General features: G+C 54.6%; 1 protein-coding gene across 4 annotated transcripts in view; it reads right to left on the bottom strand.

Annotated features, from left to right (window-relative positions):
* Positions 1-3,796, bottom strand: part of CAMSAP1 (calmodulin regulated spectrin associated protein 1) — a gene marked incomplete at both ends in the record, with an annotated part of 53,210 nt that extends 49,414 nt beyond the window's left edge. For 3 of the 4 annotated variants that reach the window (XM_080709140.1, XM_080709139.1, XM_080709141.1), the window contains one exon: positions 3,640-3,796. In XM_080709140.1, coding sequence (XP_080565266.1) covers positions 3,640-3,796 — 157 coding nt within the window. The remainder of the gene's footprint in view (positions 1-3,639) is intronic. The other variant, XM_080709142.1, reaches the window with a different exon arrangement.
* Positions 3,797-19,531: the final 15,735 nt, after the last annotated feature.

The raw sequence follows: 19,531 nt of genomic DNA, 5'->3' as shown, positions 1-19,531 counted from the left end.
GAGAGCCATTCAGACTTAAAGGACTAGAACAGACTGAACTGAAAGACGGATTTATGTCCCTTGATGAATAAACCTGTGACATTAGGATCGGGAAGAGACCATGAATAAACTGACCTACCTTGGAAATATAAATTCCCCCACTTCTGACCACCCAGACAGAACTGCAAAAACACCTCCCTATCCTCCATCGCCAAGCACTTGAGTACTCGACAGGATGAGGCAGAGCTCCAGGGCAACCCGGCCCCCAGGCCTTAGGGAGATGCACACAGAACCAGACCACGAGCTCAGGAGCACTTCAGAAGGGGCCTACTACCAAGGGCAGTGTCAGCTCTACCTAACGGCGCTCGGTGAACCTCACACCCCAGAAACATCCAACTCCAAGAGCTATTAAAAATACAAATGAAACCCATAACCAATAATCTGAACAACTTGGTAATGTGCTTCAGAACCTGGACTATGCAGGCAGCCCTACCGCTGTCAGGAACAGGCAGGGAAGCAAGAAGAGGTGCCGCACCAGCTCTGGAGCGGAGGCCCCACGGAGGCTCCTCTCAGCCCACCACTAGAGCAGAGCCACAGGGGCCCTGGAGGAGATAATGAAGGGTTCTGCCCCTCACGCCAATTAAGGAAAGCAGAGTGCAAATGTCATCAAACAAGCAGACTTCTCGCTCCACAACCTGCGTTTAAGAGGCTCTGGCCAGAGGGGGAGACCAGGAACTGGAGGGGGTGGGGCACTCCTCACCAGCAGAGACCCCTGCAGGATGGAGCCCCTCTTGAAGCCAGTGGGTGTGGTTAAGGTGGGAAGAGGAGCGCCCACACAGAGTGCCCAGGATGCAAGGCAGCACTGCCCTGGGGTGCAGGGCCAGGTCAGTCCCCGGAGCTACACAGCACGCCCCTGCAGTAGTTGAGGGCCTACTCATACTTTCCCTGGGTTGTTTTTTAATGTTGTCTTTGAGAGATAACACAAGCTCATGCTTGAAACCAAGGCTCAGATGCCTTGTTTGTTAAGGGCACGCAGGAAATACACAGTGGACCAGATGCAAAAGCCAGGAATGCCACAGCCACAGTCCAGCACTCTAGTCTGTAAAATGAACAGCACTCAAGTCACCCCTTTAATCCTCTTAGCAATTTTGTGCAACTTTCACCCAAAATGTTACCACACACGCTAGCAGCTAAGCAGACCCCTCTCCTCTTACAGACATGTTTAAGTGAACAATTTTCAACATGTCCAGTAAGTTACTTTTAAAAAGTAACTACAAGACTGTCAATCAAATGCACCTTACCAAGAAGGAGGGAGGAGGATGTAAAGATCGAAGGGCAGCCCTAAGACTTGGCTGTGGCACCAAAAACGAGTACCGCTGCAGGAGACGTTTCGCATCACCACAGGGAGCTCGAGCCTGCCACTCACTCCCCTGGTGCCCAGGGCCGCAGAACCCCAGCAGCAACCAAGGGGCAGCCTCTAACAGCCAGCCTGGAGTGTGCATATGCCTTCACTCCCTACACAGAGCAAAACTGCTCTCACTTCACAGCCTATGGGACAATGGCACCACGAGTAAAACGCTTGTGCCACCTTCCCACCAAACCTCCCCAAAGTGGCTGACCGCTGGAGAGTCCAAACTGAAAGCATCGTGCGGTGACCAGCAACCTCAGCTGGAGAGTACACAGAGGTTTCCAAAAGAAGAAAACGATTCCCCATGGGTTAGATGAGAGTTTTGGGGGAAAGAATCTATATATCCTACCCAAATTTTCTCCCTGCCCAGTTTCCTGGAAGATACAACCCCCAATGGGTAGCTACAAATTTACAACCAGGCTGTGTTCCCAACACCATACTTAGCATGTACGAGATCTACCTGAACCCTGGGAAGTCTTCCTGGTCATCTGGATTGGGACCCTCAAATTTATAAACTTAAAAGAGAGATTCTGAGCCAGGCGTAGTGGCTCATGCCTCTAATCCCAGAACTTGAGACAGGAGGACTATAGGTTCAAAGTTAGCCTCAGCAACTTAGTGAGGCTCTCAGCAACTGTAGCAAGACTCTGTTGCAAAATTAAAAATAAAGCTGGGAGGCTGAGACAGGAGGATCACGGGTTCAGGGGCAGCCTCAGCTACTTGGTGAGGTCCTCTGCAACTTAGTGAGACCCTGTTTCAAAATAAGAGAAAATAGGGCTGGAGGTGTAGCTCAGAGGTAGAATGCCCTGGTTCAACCCCCAGAGCCACACACACAAAAGTTTTAAATCAAAATAAAGCTGAGGGTACAGCTTAGAGGTCGAATGCCCCTATGTTCAATCCCCAGTACCAATTTATATGCATATATTTGTATGTATACATATATATGAGTTGAACCTTTACACAGACCCAGAAACTGTGTTCAAAAATGTACCATGTTTAACAACAAAAACCTGGACCCAGGCCAGCACTTATAACAGGAGAGTGGCATACTGTATACAGGCCTCAGTGAAATACTACACAACAATGTAAAAGAATGTAGGGAGGTCGGGTGAAGCCTGGAAGAACCCAACATAACATGGAATAGAGAAGATATTACTATGAAAGGTGCAAAAACAGGTAAAGCTCAGCCATCTAGTTTCACGACCTAAACATATGGGGTGGAATACAGAGAAAAGCAAAACTATGACTAACACAGAAGTGGGTAGGTGGGAAGGGGTGGAGCAGAAGAAGCGCCTGGACCCTCTAAGTGGGTACTGACTGGCACCCAGTGTCCTCTAGTGTTATTTTCTAGGATGTTACATATCTAATCTATTAACTCCACTTCTTTAAGTCGGTCAAAGTCGGGTGAGTGGCAGCGTTTCTCCCTCACTATGCAGAGCCTGAGTGAAGTTAAACAGAAACAGAAAACAAAGATTGTAAAGCTGAAAACTATAAAACAAAGATTTCCCTACTGCTACCTACCCACCACAAACACCAGTCTAAACTAGATAGTGTACTTAATCCCCGAGACTTACAAAACACGTTTGTGCTTATGACTAACTGGAGGCTGGCTGGAGCACAGGCCACTGTCACAGGACCGCCGGCTCAGCAAGTTTGCAAAGCCGGTCAACGAGCCCTGGTCAGAAAGGGCTGCCGCTGCACCGCGTACTGGAGAGCCGGTGGTTTCACCAAAACAATGACAATTTATGCTTCAAACTGCCAGAATGACACAAGCATGAACCCTTAATTTTGTACCTGAAAACACCCAAAATTAATACGGAAAGCCACGGGAACCAACCCGTTCCCAGCGAGGTTAGCAGAGCCTGAACCCAGAAGCCTTAATCCACTAAGCACATTAGGCCTGACGACTCCACGACAAGGTTACCTAGTTCTTCACAAAAGGAATTAACCAAAGGGATCGCGGGGACCCGCAGGATCCCAATAAGGCCCAGTTTCCAGCCGGGGATTCGGCAGCCCCCGTTCGGTAACCAACGAAATCCACATTAGGCAGGACGGCTGGGAGCCGAGGCCGCCCGCGCCGGCGGGCCCGAGCCGTCCAGCGCCGCAGGACCCCGTCCTGGCCCGCGGCCCCGCCCGGCGCCCCCCGCCCGGCGCCCCCCGCCCAGCGCCGAGGCCGGGCCGGGGTCCCGGGCGGACGCGCCCGCCGAGCCGCCGGGCGCGCGGGGACCAACCGCCAGGCCCGCGCCCGCGCCCACCTCGCCCGTAGGCCTTGGCGCAGATCCACTGCAGGTTGGCGGCGATCTTGGCCCGCGCCGCGTCGTAGCGGTCCAGCGGCACCAGGTCCGCACAGTCCGGCGGGACCTCCATCCGCCTCCAGCCCTCGGCCGCCGCGCGGCCGCCGGCGTCCACCATCTGCAGACAAAGGCCGCGGCGGCCCGGCCCCAACAAAGGCGCCGCCGCCCTCCCGCGCCGCCCGCCGGGCGCACGGCCCTCGCCTCACGGCCGCCGCCGCCGCCCGGGCTGCTGCTGCTGCATGCTGCGGGCGCGCGGCCCCGGCCGGGGAGGCACCGAGCGGGCCGGCGAGGCTGCGGCGGGCGGGCGCGGGCGGCGGGCGCGGGCCGGGGGCGGCGGCGGCGGCGGCGGCGCGTGCGCGGCCCCGGGAGGCGGCGGCTGAGGCGGCGGCCCACGGGCGGGAGCGAGCGCCCCGCCGCCGCGTCACGCAGGCGCGGTGTCGCTGCCGCAGCCCCGCCCCCTCCCGCAGGCGCAGTGGGCGCCGGCCGTGGGCCCCGCCCCACCCCGCCCCTTTCCACGGGCGTGATAGGTGCCTCGGCGGCCCCGCCCCGCCCCCTTCCGCAGGCGCACTAGCCACGCCTGAGGCCCCGCCCCGCTCCTTCCCGCAGGCGCAGTAGCCACGCCCGAGGCCCCGCCTCCGCCACGCCCCCGGCCGCAGGTGCAGAGGGCTCGCCCGGGCCCCGCCTTACCTCTTGCTCGGGGCGCCTGCCACCCAAGCCTGGCTGGTGATGGCAGGTCCTCCGAGCCGCGCTCCTCTTACCTGGGCCGAGCTAGACTCGGCCCCAGATCCCCAGCAAGGCCCAGCCTCTCCCAGATTCTGCCGAGCGCCCCTGGGGTCCGCAGGGGTCCTGCGCCGGTGTACAACGACCTTGGGAGGCCGCGGCGCGGGGCCTGGGGTCACCTCTACTAACAGCTCCCGGCGACCCCGAGCCCTCCAGGTGGGTCCCCCAGGGTCACTCAAGGTGAGCCCCACCGGGTGAGCACTTGCATGGCATCCGGCCAGGTCCTGGGAAGGAGATTCAATGCCCAAGACGAATGCGCCGCAGGGGCGCAGGTTCCATCCTCAGGAGGTCAGCTTTGCAGGGCCCGCGCGGCCTGGAAATGGGCATCACCTCGAACCTCACGGGAGAGGTGACCTTTAGGGGCCAGCCCTTGGAGAGCAGGGAACCGGAGTGTCTGTGGGCTTTAAGGTCCTTAACCTCTGTACTTGGCAGGGCCCTCTCGTGCAGAGTGCCGTGAGTGAGTGGACCTGGTCATTCGGCTGCAGACAGAGTCCAGGGAGGAGAGGAGCCCTGCCAGACATTGGATAATGAGAACCGTGTCACCTCAAGAGATCCTCTAGGGTCAGAATGTTGGCGTCCTCGAAAATGAGGTGGGAGCTATCAAAGGACTTGGAACAGAGGGAGGAAGGATGTGACCCTTCAAGAGTTATTCTGAGAGCTCCGTGCAGTGGCTCACACCTGTAATCCCAGTACTTGGAAGGCTGAGATGGGAGGATCGCAGGTTCAAGAACAGCCTCAACAACTTAGGCCCTCAGCAAGTTTCAAAATAAATAGGGCTCGGGTATAGCTCAGAGGTTGGAATACCCCTAGGCTCGATCCCTAGTACCACCAACAAAAAAGAAAAGTAATTCTGAGCCCCACATGGTGGTACAGCCCTAGTACTCAAGAGGCTGAGGCAGGAGAACTGCAGGTTGGAGGCTAGCGCAGTCACTTAGCGAGACCCTGCTTCAAAATAAAAAGGGCTGGGGTGTAGCTCGGTGCAATCCCTAGTGCCACAAAGTAAATAAAGTCATTATGACACCTGGGCAGGTAATAGATGGTGGGAAGGGCAGGAAGGGAGCGGGAGGGCAGGGCCTGCGCTGGGTAAGGAAGGGGTGCAGGAAGACCCGAGGAGCTCTGGATCTTACAACCCTGCCGAACCTGTGTACTAGCCCAGATGGTCTCCCAGTGGATTCCTGAGGATTTTCTAAATACAAGACCAGGTCATCTGTGAATAAAGTTTGCCTCTTCCTTCTATTTCCCCTTGCCTGGCTGTCTGGCTAGAAGCTCCAGTTGAGCAGAGGCAGGAGCAGATGTCTCGGGGGATGCCTCGCGTGCCTTCGCTGGTTAAGTGATGTTGGCTGTGGGTGGGTTTTTCATAGATGCCCTTACCAGGCTAAGGAGGTTCCTCACTATCCCCAGGGTATTGAGCATTTGTGTCATGAATAAGTATAGGACTGTGTCCAATGCTTTTTCTGTATCTACTGATTGTGTGGGGTTTTTTTTAAATTCTTTTAATGTAGTACATTAGGTTGATTTTCAGACATGGACCCTCCCGTGCATTCCACGGTACATCATCAATCCTCCTTGTGCATTCTTGGATTGGGAGCACTACCGCTTGGATCGGGATTTGGCATCCATGTTCACAGCAGGTACTGGTTTGTGGGTTTCCTATGATGTCTTTGACCTTAGTAGCAACTTACTTCTGGCCTTAAAAAAGGAGTTGGAAGTGTTTCTCTTCTGTCTTCTGGAAAAGTTTGTGAAGGAGTGGCATTAATTCTTCGGTGGAAGTCAGTATCACAGCCCTCTGGGCCCGGGCTTGATGTTTGATTTGATTGCTGATTCGGCCCTGGACATGCCGTAGGTCTATTCAGATAGCCTGTTGCTGCCCGAGCTGGTCTCAGTGGGCTCTGTCTTTCTGGGGATTTGCCCATGCTATCTTAAGTACAGAGGTTTGGGCCTAAGCAATTTTGGGGTGTGGGGGCAGAACTAGAGGTCGAACCCAGAGGCGACCTCTGAGCTACACCCCCTGTTGTTTATTCTTTTTTTTGAAACAGGGCCTCACAAGTTGCTGAGGCTGGCCACGAACCCATGGTCCTCCTGTCTCAGCTTCCCAAGCACTGGAATTACAGGCGTGCACCACCACGCCCAGCTCTGGCCTACGTAATTCTAAGGATAAGTCGTCCTTACCCAGGCTGGGGTCAGGCAGGGCAGGGGGTGGGGGAGGATCAGGAATTTGGAGTGTGACTTTGGATACAGTGATGTCCTGATGAGCAGTTTTGAGGAACAGCGGGGACCCAGGAAGACAGATCCCCACAATGAGTATCTGCCTTTCTTCCAGTTTTCCTGTGAGGCAGAGCAGAGAAGGGAGCTGTGGCCAGGGGTGGGCACAGTGCAGACACATTTTTAAATAGGCAAGATAATAGCGTGCCAGATACCACTGAACACTGGTGATCCAGGGTGTCCCCTCACTGAAAACACCAGAGGACCATGGCAGAGCCGTGGAGGGACACACAAAGGCCAGTGGTGACACCGGACCCTGTGGGAAGGGAGCAGGTGCGGGACCTGGCAGCCGGAGGTCCTGTGGCTTAAGGAGCAGATGACAGAGAGGGAAAGAGGGCACTGGGCCGCAGAGGCACGGCTCCCGGGGCCACTAGAATTGCATATTTAAACTACTGACAATGGAAAGACCAGTGCTTCTCAAAGTGCTAGTTCCAATTTGTCTTTTGTGTGTGGTACTAGGGACTAAACTCAGGCCATTCGCCTTTGAGGTATACCCCCAGCCTATTTATTTATTTATTTAGTTAGTTAGTTAGTTTTGTAGTACTGGAGATGAAACCCAGGGGCATTTACCTCCAAGCTATACCCTCAGCCCCATTTTTAAAGTTTTTTTATTTTTATTAATTAATCTATTTATTTTGGTGGTACTGGGGTTCCTGGAAACCTCCAGGCTACACTCCCAGACCTATTTTATACTTTTTTAAAATTTGTAAACGGTCTCTTAAGCCAGCGCGATCCTCCTGTTTCCGCCTCCCAAGCGCGGGGATTAGAAGAGTGCGCCACCACACCCCGCTAGTCTTTTTTATTTTTGAAACAGGGTCTCACGGAGTTGCAAAGGGCCTCACTAAGTAGCTGAGGCTATCCACAAACCTCGATCCTCTGGTTTCAGCCTCCTGAATGCTGAGATTACAAGCATGTACCACCATGCCCGGCTCCCCCAGCCTTTTTTAATTTTTGGTTTTGAAACAGGGTCTTGCTAGATTGCTGAGCGTCTCGTACATTGCTGAGGCTGTCCTGCACCACCATGTCCGGCTTACTGGTTTATCTGTATGTTCAAGGAACGTCCCTATAAGAAGCCATCAGTCCAAGCTGGGCACTGCTCGCGTTTGAGCAAGGGAAGTGCGTCTGCTGCCCAGAACGGCAGGCAGGCTTTGCCTTGATCGCCCAGGGCCAGCTTGCTGCTGGGACCCAGAGTGGGTTTTGATTGTTTGCACGGAGGGGCAGTCTGTCAGAGGGCCTGTGAAGGCTTTGAGGGGACCTCAGGAAGTGTTTCCCGTCAGGCCACCCCAGACATTCTCAGTAAGGATGGGATCGGCGCCACCAACCAGGCAGGGGAGTTACATCCCTGAGCCTCGTCCAGCCCAGGCGAGTGTGGGCGGCTCCGACTTTCCGTTTCTCCAGTTCCCGTCTCAGGCTGGAATCCCACATCAGACAAATGGTCTAGTGACCCACACACCCTTTCAGCCCCCAGAGACCAGCGCCACCTGCAGGAGGCTCAAGCCCTGTACACATTCTCCCTGCACTCTGGCTAGCTGCAGGGCCGACTGAAACTGGCTGGGGCCGGCAGCCCCTGCCCTGGAAGCAGCAGCACTGGGCCCCAAGTTCCAAAGACACATATCGCAGAAAATGCACACCAACCTTTCTTTTTCTTTTTTTTTTTCCTGCAGATCTGGGGATGAAACTCAGGGGCATTCTGCCTCCAAGCTACACCCCCTGCTCTTTTTATTCTTAATTTTGAAACAGGGTCTCACTAAGTTACAGAGGGCCTCACTAAGTAGCTGAGGCTGTCCTGAACCACGATCCTCCAGTTTCAGCCTCCCGGATGCTGAATGCTGGGATTACAGGTGTGCCACCACACCTGGCTCACACCAACCTTTTACTAGCCGGGCAGCTCTCTCACTTGTGAGAGAGAAGGTGACATCTTTGTATATTTAGTTCTGATTCCATAATATCCCCAATTATGTACTTTGGTCTTTGTGGAATGTGAATAGGCACGAAGCCTCGCGATATTTAGCACCCTGGAGAAGTACAGTCTCCAGCGAACGTTGTTCCACCTTGTTCCACCTTTGAGCCTGTCTGTCCTCCCAGGCCGGCTGGGCGGTCCCCAAGCCTGGCACAGCCAGCATCGGAGCCATCTGCCTGGCTGGAAACTGGTGTCCTCTCGGGGTGGGGTGGAGGGTCCATGGCCTGCTGAGGGTGGCCAGGTGGGCTTGCTTCCCCCCACATTGCCACACAGACCCCTCTCAGTCCCCGCCCAGGACATCAACTCTCCACTGATGCTGAGCACCCGGACAACAGCCAGGGGAGCTACTGAGCACAGCAAGGTGGATTTTAGGTGGGGTGGTAGTGCCGGGGTACAGTGGTCTGATTTTCATCCAAAGAATCTTTATCTGAAAGGCAGGGAGGGACCGTGTCAGCGCTTGGCTTCCTGGGCAGAGGAGCAGCTTGGGGAAAGAACCCCAGGTAGGACCCGGGGGCAGCACACCTCTGGATGCCAGTGAGCTTTTCCTTAATAGACTCAGCAGGGAGAGAGGCCTTGATCTCCACTGGCACCTGGGAGACAGGGACGGAGAGGGGCAGCATAGGATGGCCACTGCTGGTCTGGGGTGACTCAGACTCTGGGTGCCCAGGATGCTAAACATGGTGTGCAACTGCAGGCTGGCAGCACAGTCCCGTGGGAAGAAATCGTGCCCCCGGGTGGGGGGGGGGCCACAAAACACGCATCTGGACACGTGTGTGCACACATGTACACACATGCACATGCACTTATGCTCATACAGGCGCTGGTCTCCTGTGCATGGCATGGCCTGGAGAAAGCTCTGTGCTGAAAGACCTTGAAAAGAGGCCCAGTCGCCCTCGTGCCCGCTGTGTGGGCTGTGGTGTGGGTTTCTCCCCATCTGGAATGGAGACCCGCTCCATTGGAGGCTGGGCAGATGGCGGCCTCCACCAGGTGGTGATGCTGGGTTACTGTCTTTCCTCAGCCTGAAGAACCTGTGCACCTGCCAGACCTGCAGCTGCTCGTGAGGGTTCAAAGTGGTGAGGACCCTGGCGGGGATTGGACTGCAGTTTCTGTTAGAAGGGGCTGCCATGCTGGGGTGCAGCCAGGCCCTTGCTCTTTCAGAAAAAGCAACATGAAGCCGTCGGGGCACCCTCTCCTTTGTAGCGGTAACTTCTGCAGATGCAGTGCCGTGGGCGAGGTGAGCCACAGGCCTCACGCTGCCACTGCTGGACACATCTCCTGCGTGGCCTTGCACTGGGGATCTGCAGGGTCAGGACAGAGCCCAGCAGGGAGCATGGGCAGCCCCTGGCGCCGCCCCTCCTGCTCCACAGGAGACCCCTGGGGTTAGGCCTGCCGTCCTTCACTGCAGGACTCTCTGGTGTCCTCTCGGGGTGGGGCGTGGGGTCCACGGCCTGCTGAGGGTGGCCAGGCGAGCTTGCTTCACCTCCACTCAGCACACAGGCCCCTCTCATCCCCTGCCCAAGACATCAGCTCTCCAATGATGCTGAGCAGCTGGACATGCCAGCGCAGGGTCAGAGCCCTAAAATGTCCCTGGCCACCCATCCCTTCTGAGTGGCCATTGATTTGCCAGGTAGAATGCGGGTATCGGGCCCTGAGCATCTGTCCATAAAGAACACAGCTGAAGATTGCCCCAGGACAGTGTGGCCAAGGTGCAGCCATGACGATCCCGGGTACTGCGCACACAGCACTGCGTGAAGCCACGTGATCATCCCCCACTTAAAGGCCTTTCCTTCCCACGCGTGCTCTGCGTGGGCACCAGGTCTCACAGGCAGAGCCGAGTCCTGGCTCTCTGGGGGCCACTTGGCACTCAGGTCCTGGTGCTCCATCTGTGAAATGGCCTCGCTGCGGTATGGACCCGAGGCCTGGCCGCAGGGGCCTTGCTGTGCCACAGGAGTGGGGAGCCAGTGTCCCTTTGAGGAGATGAGAGCTTGGCGGATGGAAGATGGTGACGACCACACAGTGTGAGTGTGTGCAAGGCCTCTGAACTGTGCTTCAGTTGGCAAGGTGAGAGCTGGGCGTGGCGGCACACACTTACTGTTTGTTTTGTTTTGTGGGTTTGGGGATGGAACCCAGTGGCGTTCTACCTCCAGGATGCACCCCAGCCCTATTTTTTATTCTTTTTTTGAAACAGGGTCTCACTGAGTTGCAGAGGGCCTCACTAAGTAGCTGTAGCTGAGGCTGTCTGCGAACCGTGATCCTCCAGTTTCAGCCTCCCAAATGCTGGGATTACAAGCGTGCGCCCCCACGCCCGGCTCGGCACACACTTATAATCCCAGTACTTGGGAGGCTGAGACAGGAGGCTTGCAGGTTTGAGAGCTGCCTCAAGCAAAGAGTTAAGACTCTCAAACTAGAGAGACTCTGTTTCCAAATAAAAATAAAATAGGGCTGGGGTGTAGCGTGGAGGTAGAATGCCCCTGTGTTCAACCGGATCTCACTGAGTTAAAAAGGGCCTAAGTAGCTGAGGCTGTCTGTGAACCGCGATCCTCCTGTAAGCCTCCTGAATGCTGGGAGTACAAGCCTGCGCCACCACGCCCGGCTCTATGAAATCTATTTTCTACCACTGACTCATAAAGAATAAAAGACATGCTCTCTCCTCTGCCCTCCCATCAGCCAAGTGTGTGACATCACTGTGCACACCTAGTGGCAGAGCCAACCAGACCGGGCACTACACTGGAATCCTGCCGCTTTCCCCGGAACCCCTGGGTAGTCCTCTGCACACAGAAGCCCATCTCAAAGCCCAGGGGTGATTGTATGGCAGAGATGGGGTGGGTGTAAAGCCAGAGGGGTGTCTGGGCTGTGTTCCTCACCCTGTTAGTAGTTAAGAGGTGGGCAGCGAGGCCATAGAGCCCGGTCCGAGCAGTCAGCGGGTCATCCCTGAGCGCGGTGGCTGGCAAGACACCCTTGGAGACCCGAGCTGCCACCGAGACAGTGCTGGCGCCACAGGAGCAGCCTCCGCTCTGCCATCTCAAGTATGGGAGATTCCCAAAGGCAGGTAGGAGATTTCGTTACAAGAGGGGTAGTGTGCTTGCCTGGCCTCACGTGCGAGGCCCTGGGTTCAGTTCCCAGCACTGCAAAAAACTAAAATAAAAAAAGATGTCACAAAATAAAAAAAAATTTTGCTAGGACAAAACAGGTCAAACTCTTCCTTTTTTTAAATATTGAGAGTAGGTCAGAATATTCCTGGATGTGATGATAGTGTTGTGAAGGTGTTGAGAATTACCCCATAAGCAGTTCTTAGCAACTCTTGTTTTTTATTGGGGGGGTGGATACTGGGGATGAAACCCAGGGGCATTCTACCTCCAAGCCACACCCCCAGCCCTATTTTTTTATTCTTTATTTTGAAACAGGGTCTCAGTAGGTAGCAGAGGGTCTCAGTGCCTGAGGCTGGCTGCAAACCGCGATCCTTCTGTCTTACCCTCCCAAATGCTGGGATTACACGTGTGCGCCACCACGCCTGGCTCCTAGCAACTTTTAACATGGCTCTCCGCAACGTAGGCTCTGCTCTGAAAGGCAGCGGCCCAGCCTAGAGTTCTCAGTGTGTGACAATCTACTTAGAGTGCAGATGTGCGAGCCCCGAGCGAAGGGGTGAGCAAAGGCTCCGGCCATCTACAGACAGCCCCGTGCAGCAGCCCCTCAAGGCCCAGGCACAGTGTCCGAGGCTGAGGACTCCGGGCTCAGCCTCTGGGGCAGGTGGACCCCCACCCTACCCACCCTGCTGGTTCCATTACCTGCCTCCCCCTGCTAGCTCCTAGATGTCCTGAAGTCCCATCAAGGGCAGACTGGCTCACTCTATAAGCAACAAGATGTTGAACTAGGGTAATAAAATGATTAAGATGATAAAAATTTTATATGTGTTTGAGCACAGTAAAAAAGTGGGGCACAGGCAGGAGTGGTGGCACACGCTTGTAATCCCAGCGCTTGGGAGGCTGAGACAGGAGGATCACACAGGTTTGAAGCCAGCCTCAGCTACTTAGTGAGGCTCTCGGCTCTCTTAGACCCTGTTTCCAAATAAAATCTGAAATAGGTCTGCAAGTGTATTCCAGAGGTAGAAGGCCCCTGGATTCTAGCCCTAGTACCACACACACAAAAAGTGGGGCACACCAGGCATAGTGGTGCACACCTGTAAACCCAGCATTTGAAAGGATGAGCAGGAAGAGTACAGGTTTGAGGCCAGTCTCAGCAACCTAGCAAAACCCTGTTTCAAAATAAAAAATAAAAGCCGGGCGTGGTGGCACAATTTTGTAATCCCAGCATTTGGGAGGCTGAGACAGGATCGCAGTTTGCAGACAGCCTCAGCTACTTACGCCCTTTGCAACTCAGTGAGACCCTGTTTCAAAGTAAAGAATAAAAAGATAGGGCTGGGGGTGTAACTCAGGTAGAAATTCCCTGGGTTCCACCCCAGTACTGCAAAAAAAAAGAAAGAAAATAAAATTTAAAAATAAAATAAAAAATGATAGGGCTAGGGGTCTAGGTCAAAGGTAGAATGGCTCTGGGTTCAATTCCCAGTACAAAAATAAAGGCAGCACGAGGGAAGTGTTCCCTGAGAAGGGAGTGTGGGCTTCACCAGACCCACAAGGTGCATGGCACGGACAGGGAGAGGTACCCTACCTGGGCTTGGGGCTGGCCACCTGCATGCAGCCTTTGATGCATTCAAGGTTCACATTTAATTTTCTAACACAGAGCTCAGAAGCCCTAGGCAAAGCATCCAAAACCCGTATCCACGGCAGCAGCGCTCACAGCCAGCGGCTGGGGCCCGTCAATAGATGAACAGCGGGCTGCATCCATAAGGAAGAAATGCAGGGAACTCCTCAAGAGGGGTGAAGCACTGGCAGTGCTACAGTGTGGACAGAAGAAGTGCCAGGCACTGTCCGACCCCACACACATGCAATGTCCAGCTCAGCGACTCCAGCGTCAGAAGTGGCCCACTGGGGCGGCCGGCAGGGGAGGCCTGCCCAGTGAGCACTGGGTGTCTCTGGGGAGATGAGATATCCTGAAACCAAATGATGCTGGTGGCCGCACACCTCGAATGTGCTGAAAAACACTAGGTTATACACATGAAGGGGTAAATTTTATGGTGCCGGAAGTTATTTCTCAATAAATTTTCTGTATAAACAGGTACAACTTGCCGGGCATAGTGGCACACGTTTGTAATACCCGCACTTGGGAGGCGGAGACAGGAGGATCGCGCAGTTTCGAAGCCAGTCGCGTTGGCTTGAGACCCTGTTTCCAAATAAAAAAATATAAAAATAGGTCTGGGAGTGTAGCCCAGAGGTAGAAGGGTTTCCAGGAACCCCAGAACCACCAAAAAAAAAAACAACAAAAAAAAACAGGTACAACTGATCTTGGTGCCAAAGTCAAGGAAGAGGCAGTGCCGGGCACAGACGCAGGGCAGGCTGCAGGGGCCTGGGCTCTCACCCAGGGGTAACCCGCCAGGCCGCATGCCCGCACGTAGGCACATGCCCTGCAGGTTAAAAAAGAAAAAGACAAGGCAGTGGAGCCTAGTTCAGGCTGTTTTGATCTCAACATTTCAGAGCAAAGGTTTGCATTTAATTTTCTGACCCTCCTCCCTGGTGGGTAGGTCCCACAGAATCCATTCCTAGAGCACTTTGCTTTTTTTTTTTTTTTATCATGACACAGATTTCACTTTATCATCACTGTTTAGGGAGAGTCTGAGTGTCCTGCTTACAGCTCCGTCCCCACCTGAGGGGATAATTCAGGGAAACAGCAGAATGTCATTTCTTAGCACAAAAGGGTTTGATTGGGCACCAGTGTAGACCCGGGAAAAACCACTGAGGTCTTACCTAAGATTTATGCCACTTCTGGAAGTTTCACTTCAAAAAGGAAAAAGGGAAGTAGGGCGTGTGGCGCACACTTGTAATCCCCGCGCTTGGGAGGCTGAGACAGGAGGATCACGCAGGTTCGAAGCCAGCCTCAGCTACTTAGTGAGGCTCTCAGCAACTTAGTGAGACCCTGTTTCCAAACAAAATATAAAACAGGTCGGGGAGTATAGCCCTGAGGTAGAAAGGCCCCTGGATTCCATCCCCAGTACCACATAAAAAAAAAAAAAAAGGAAAATGGGGTGGGGTGTGTGTGTGTGTGTGTTTTGCTGGGGATTGAAGCCAGGGGCTACCACCTGAGCTACACCCCCAGGCCTAATTTTTTTTTTCTATTTTGAAACAGGCTCTCATGAAGATGTGAAGAACCTTGCTAAGTTGCTGTGGCTGGCCGCCAACCCAAAATCCTCCTGTCTCAGCCTCGCAAACACTAAGATTACACTCGTGCGCTGCCACACCCGGCTCTGAATTCTAAATATTCTTTTGTGTGTGTGTGTGGGGGGGTACTGGGGTTCCTGGAAGCCCTTTTACCTCCGGGCTACACTCCCAGACCTCTTTTATTTTTGGAAATAGGGTCTCAAGCCAGTGTGGCTGGCTTCGAATCTGCGCGATCCTCTGGTCTCCGCCTCCCAAGCGCGGGGATTACAAGCGTGCACCACCACGCCCGGCCTAAATATTCTTATATGTTAAGGAAATAATTTCCTCAACACAAAATTTGGAAGGGAAAATAACCAGGACCACCAGTGTATTGCTCCAGACAGTTCAAGGGCCTCAATCAAGGCTTTAGAGGGGACTCTACAGAAGAAAGGAGTATGCCGGAGGCCAGACCACAGCTGGCCACCCACCCAGCACCATGACGCCCCTAGTGTCCAGCTAAGACACTGGGCACAGGTGGCCACAGCTGAGCACACAGTGATTCACCATCACTCACCAAGGAGAAAAGGCAGACTTATTTAAACTTTAGTGGATTAATTAAATTCATGTTCTCCCTTGCAAGAATGAGATTTGGCCGGGTAGAATAGGTCCGTGCCATCTGGGACTATGGCCCTAGTTTCAGCCTTACAGCCACACCTCTGTCCTGCAGAAGCCGGGGCCAGCACCCTTGGGTGCCTAGAGTCAGCTCTAGCCCTCTGCTCTTCTCCCCAGAGTTGCTGGTGAACGCCCCTCCAGCCTTCAGCTCCTGGGACAGGCAAGTCCAGGACACCACCCAGGGACCCAAGAACCAAGGTCCCGCTGAATTTGTGGGGACACGGGCCCCTTCCCTAGCTCCGAGCCCACTGTCCAGCCTGCCTGTCCTCACATAACCCAGGAATTTCCCCGCATGGCTACTGGGTCACCAGCAACTCTTCGGAAAAGACCAGGGGAGCCGGGAGTGGTGGCGCAGGTTTGTAATCCCAGGATCTGGGAGGCTGAGATAGGAGGATCGCGGTTACGAACAGCCTCAGTTACTTGGTGAGGCCCTTTGCAACTCAGTGAGACCCTGTTTCAAAAATTAAAAAAAAAGACTAGAGCCAGGCGTGGTGGCGCACGCTTGTAATCCCAGCGCTTGGGAGGCTGAGACAGGAGGATTGCACAAGTTCGAAGCCAGCCTCAGCTACTTAGTGAGGCTCTCGGCAACTTAGCGAGACCCTGTTCCAAATGAAATATAAAATAGGTCTGGGAGTATAGCCCTGAGGTAGAAAGCCTCTGGGCTCCACCCCCAGTACCACAAAAATAAATAAATAAAAATTTAAAAAATTTAAAAAAACTACAAGATAGGGCTGGAGGTGTACCTCAGAGGTATAATGCCCCTGGGTTCCATCCCTGGTACCGCAAACAAAACAAAACAAAACAAAAATAAAAGCCTTTTTGGTCCTTAAGGGATAAGGTATAATACATGAAGGGCCCCACTGGCCCCAAGCTCCTTACTGCTGCTGCTTCTGAAGACTGATGGGACAGAGGCTACGGGGCAGAGCCGGCTCTGAGCAGGCACCCACCAGAAGCTCCAGAACGCCTGTCCAGGCCAAAGAAGGAAAAGCTGGGGCCAAAGCCACAGCAGATGGCTCCTCTGGCAGCTCCAACAGGTTTGTCCACAAGATGGCCAGAACTGGCCAAACCCCCACAGCACACTGCCATGACCGGGCACCCGCCCCGGCCTGAGAAGGTGCTGAGCACCATGGGTGGTGGCTGCGAGGCAGTGAGCCCCAGACGAGGGCTTGTTCCCCAGGAAGACGCGGGCGTCCTCATTTCTAGTTGCCCGGGACAGGAAGGGGGCATGGCCCCCAACCACGTCCCAGCTGAAACACTCCCCGCGGCCACAGCCACAGCGCAGCGGATGGTATCAGCCTGCAGGCCTGAGATGCCATTTGAGATGTGCCAGGCGAAGCTAAAAGCAAGCCAGGCTCCGAACAGTGATGGCCGCGGCGCGTGCATATGGACACAAAAGTGTAAGACTGAGCGGGGTGTGGTAGCACGCACCTGTAATCCCAGTACTCGGGAGGCGAAGACAGGAGGATCACAGGGTTGGAGACTAGCCTCAGCAACTTAGTGAGGCCCTATTTCAAAATTAAAAAGAAAAAGTGCTTGGGGTAAAATGCTCCTGGATTCAATCCCCAGTACCAAGAAATTATATATATATATATATGCATATATATATACATATATATACACACACATACATACATACACACATACATATACATACTATACATCTATACACACATGTATACATATGTATATGAAATATACATACACACACATATACATACATAGACATGAATGATAACTCAATCCACAAAGCCCACATATAGCCTGGGCATAGTGGCGCACGCTCGTAATCCCAGCACTTGGGAGGCGGAGACTGGAGGACTGTGGTACAAGGACAGCTTCAGCTACTTAGCGAGGCCCTTCGCAATTCAGTGAGACTCTGTTTCAAAAAGTAAAAAAAAGACCAAAAACTCAGAGGTACAATGCCCCTGGGTTCCATCCCTAGTACTGCAGAAAAAGAAAAAAAAAGCCCAGATGCTGGCCCCACCAAGACTCAGCTCCAGGCCACGGCCCGCACAAGCCACACCCTTCCCTGGCCGCAGCCGTTGAGCCTGTTTTGGGATCCCGCCAGAGTGGCCACCAGGGGCAGGGAGCAAGAAGGGCCTTGGCAAACCAAAAGGAGTCAGGACCGGATCAGGGCCTCACAGCCAGAAGTGGCTTTGGGGGCATCAACCAACCCCCCCTTAAGATGGGCTGGTGTGTGGAACACTCGGCCCCTGTGCCCGAGCCCAAGGGACGACGGCATTGAAAGACTGAATGGAGCCCAGCGTGGTGGCGGATGCTTGAAATCCCAGCATTTAGGAGGCTGAGAAAGGAGTATCACGGTTTGCAGACAGCCTCAGCTACCTAGTGAGGCCCTCTGCAACTCAGTGAGACTCTGTTTCAAAATGAATAAAAAAAGGGCTGGGGTATAGCTCAGAGGCAGAAGGCTCCTGGATGAGTGGGCAGATGGGCACCTCTCTGTGCCCTCACCAAGGCTCCCAAACCTTCAGCTTGCCCCTCTGTCTTCAGCTGTACTTGCTCAGCCCTGGGCTGGCCAGACAGCAGCTTCCCGTGGACACCACAGGACAGGCATCCCATCACCTGGTCAGCACAGCACCCAGTGCCGCCAGGACCTACAGCCTGCCAGGCCAGCTGGACGGGCCTGGGTCCTGCTGCCGGAACGTGGGTGTGCAAATGCCTCGAGACCCTGCTTTCCTATCCGGCCACCCCACACCAAGTCTACATTTTGTGCTGCGCCACACTGACCCCGGCCTGTGCAGCCTAGGCCTCCAGGCTGTGGAGGAGGACCCTGACCCCACCTCTGCGCCACACCTGCTGCTGGGGACCCTCAGGCCCAGGCCTGCCTTCCCTCGGGGCTCGTGTCGTGGCCTCAGAGCGCCCAGCTCACCTTCCCGCCCCACGCTCACCTTCCCGCCCCACGTCCCTGCTCCACACCCCTTAGCTCCAGGGACGTCCCCATCTCTGGAGCTCACCTGGGCCACACCCAGCCCTGCCCCTTCTCAGTGGCAGTGTCCCCTCAGTGGGTCCAGATGTTCCCGTGGTCCTCACCTGGCAACTGGCAAATCTTGGTGAAGTGCTCAGCGTCCAGCCCTCAACCTGCAGCGTCCAGGAGGGCGGAGCCCGACACTTTCCCAGCCAGCCCCGCAGGGAGCCCGGGCCATGCTCTGGACCCTCCATCTATGGGCCACTAACAGACCCTTCGGAAGACGCTGAGCCCAGCCACCTCCTCAGAGGCAACCCCTCAACACTTCTCTAGGCATGGCTTTGCCATCACGGGCAGGTGCGTTTTTGCTTTGACCTGTTACTTCTTACTGAGCTGAGCCACTGGATGCACTTACCACGTACCAAAGGCTGCACGTTCGTGGCCTCAGCTCCAAGCCGTGGCTCCCACCCCAGCCAAGTACTTCGGGGTCCTCTGGAATCCCCCCTTCCCCTCTCCTGGCCTGCGGGTGAAGGTCTGCAGGAAGCTGCACAGGGCCCTGCACAGGCTCCACAAACCCACAGAAGGCAATGGCTGAGCGGCTCAAAGTGACAGTGGTCCAGGCATGGTGGTGCACACCTGTCATCCCAGTACCTGGGAGGCTGAGACAGGAGGATCGCAGGTTCGTGGCCAGCCTTTGCAACTGAGTGAAGCCCCGTTTCAAAATACTAATACTAGCCGGGCGAGGTGGAGCACACTTATAATCCCAGTACTTGGGAGGATGAGACAGGAGGATCCCTACTCCTATCTGGCCAGGTTTCTGGCCAGCCTCAGCTACTTAGTGAGGCCCTGTTTCAAAATAAAATAATAAACAGGGCTGGGAATGTAGTTCAGAGGTAGAATGCCTGAGTTTAATCCTCAATACCACACACACACACAAAAACCAGTGGCCTGGGCTGAACGGAATGAGTGTGCAAGTGTCCAGCCTCAGTGTCCCCAAGCCACGTCCAC

Source organism: Muscardinus avellanarius (genome assembly GCF_963383645.1).
Source record: "Muscardinus avellanarius genome assembly, chromosome: 13".
NCBI classification, from domain to species: Eukaryota; Metazoa; Chordata; class Mammalia; order Rodentia; family Gliridae; genus Muscardinus; species Muscardinus avellanarius.
Note: the sequence above shows the minus strand (reverse complement) of the source record. Positions and strands in the feature narration are given on the sequence as shown.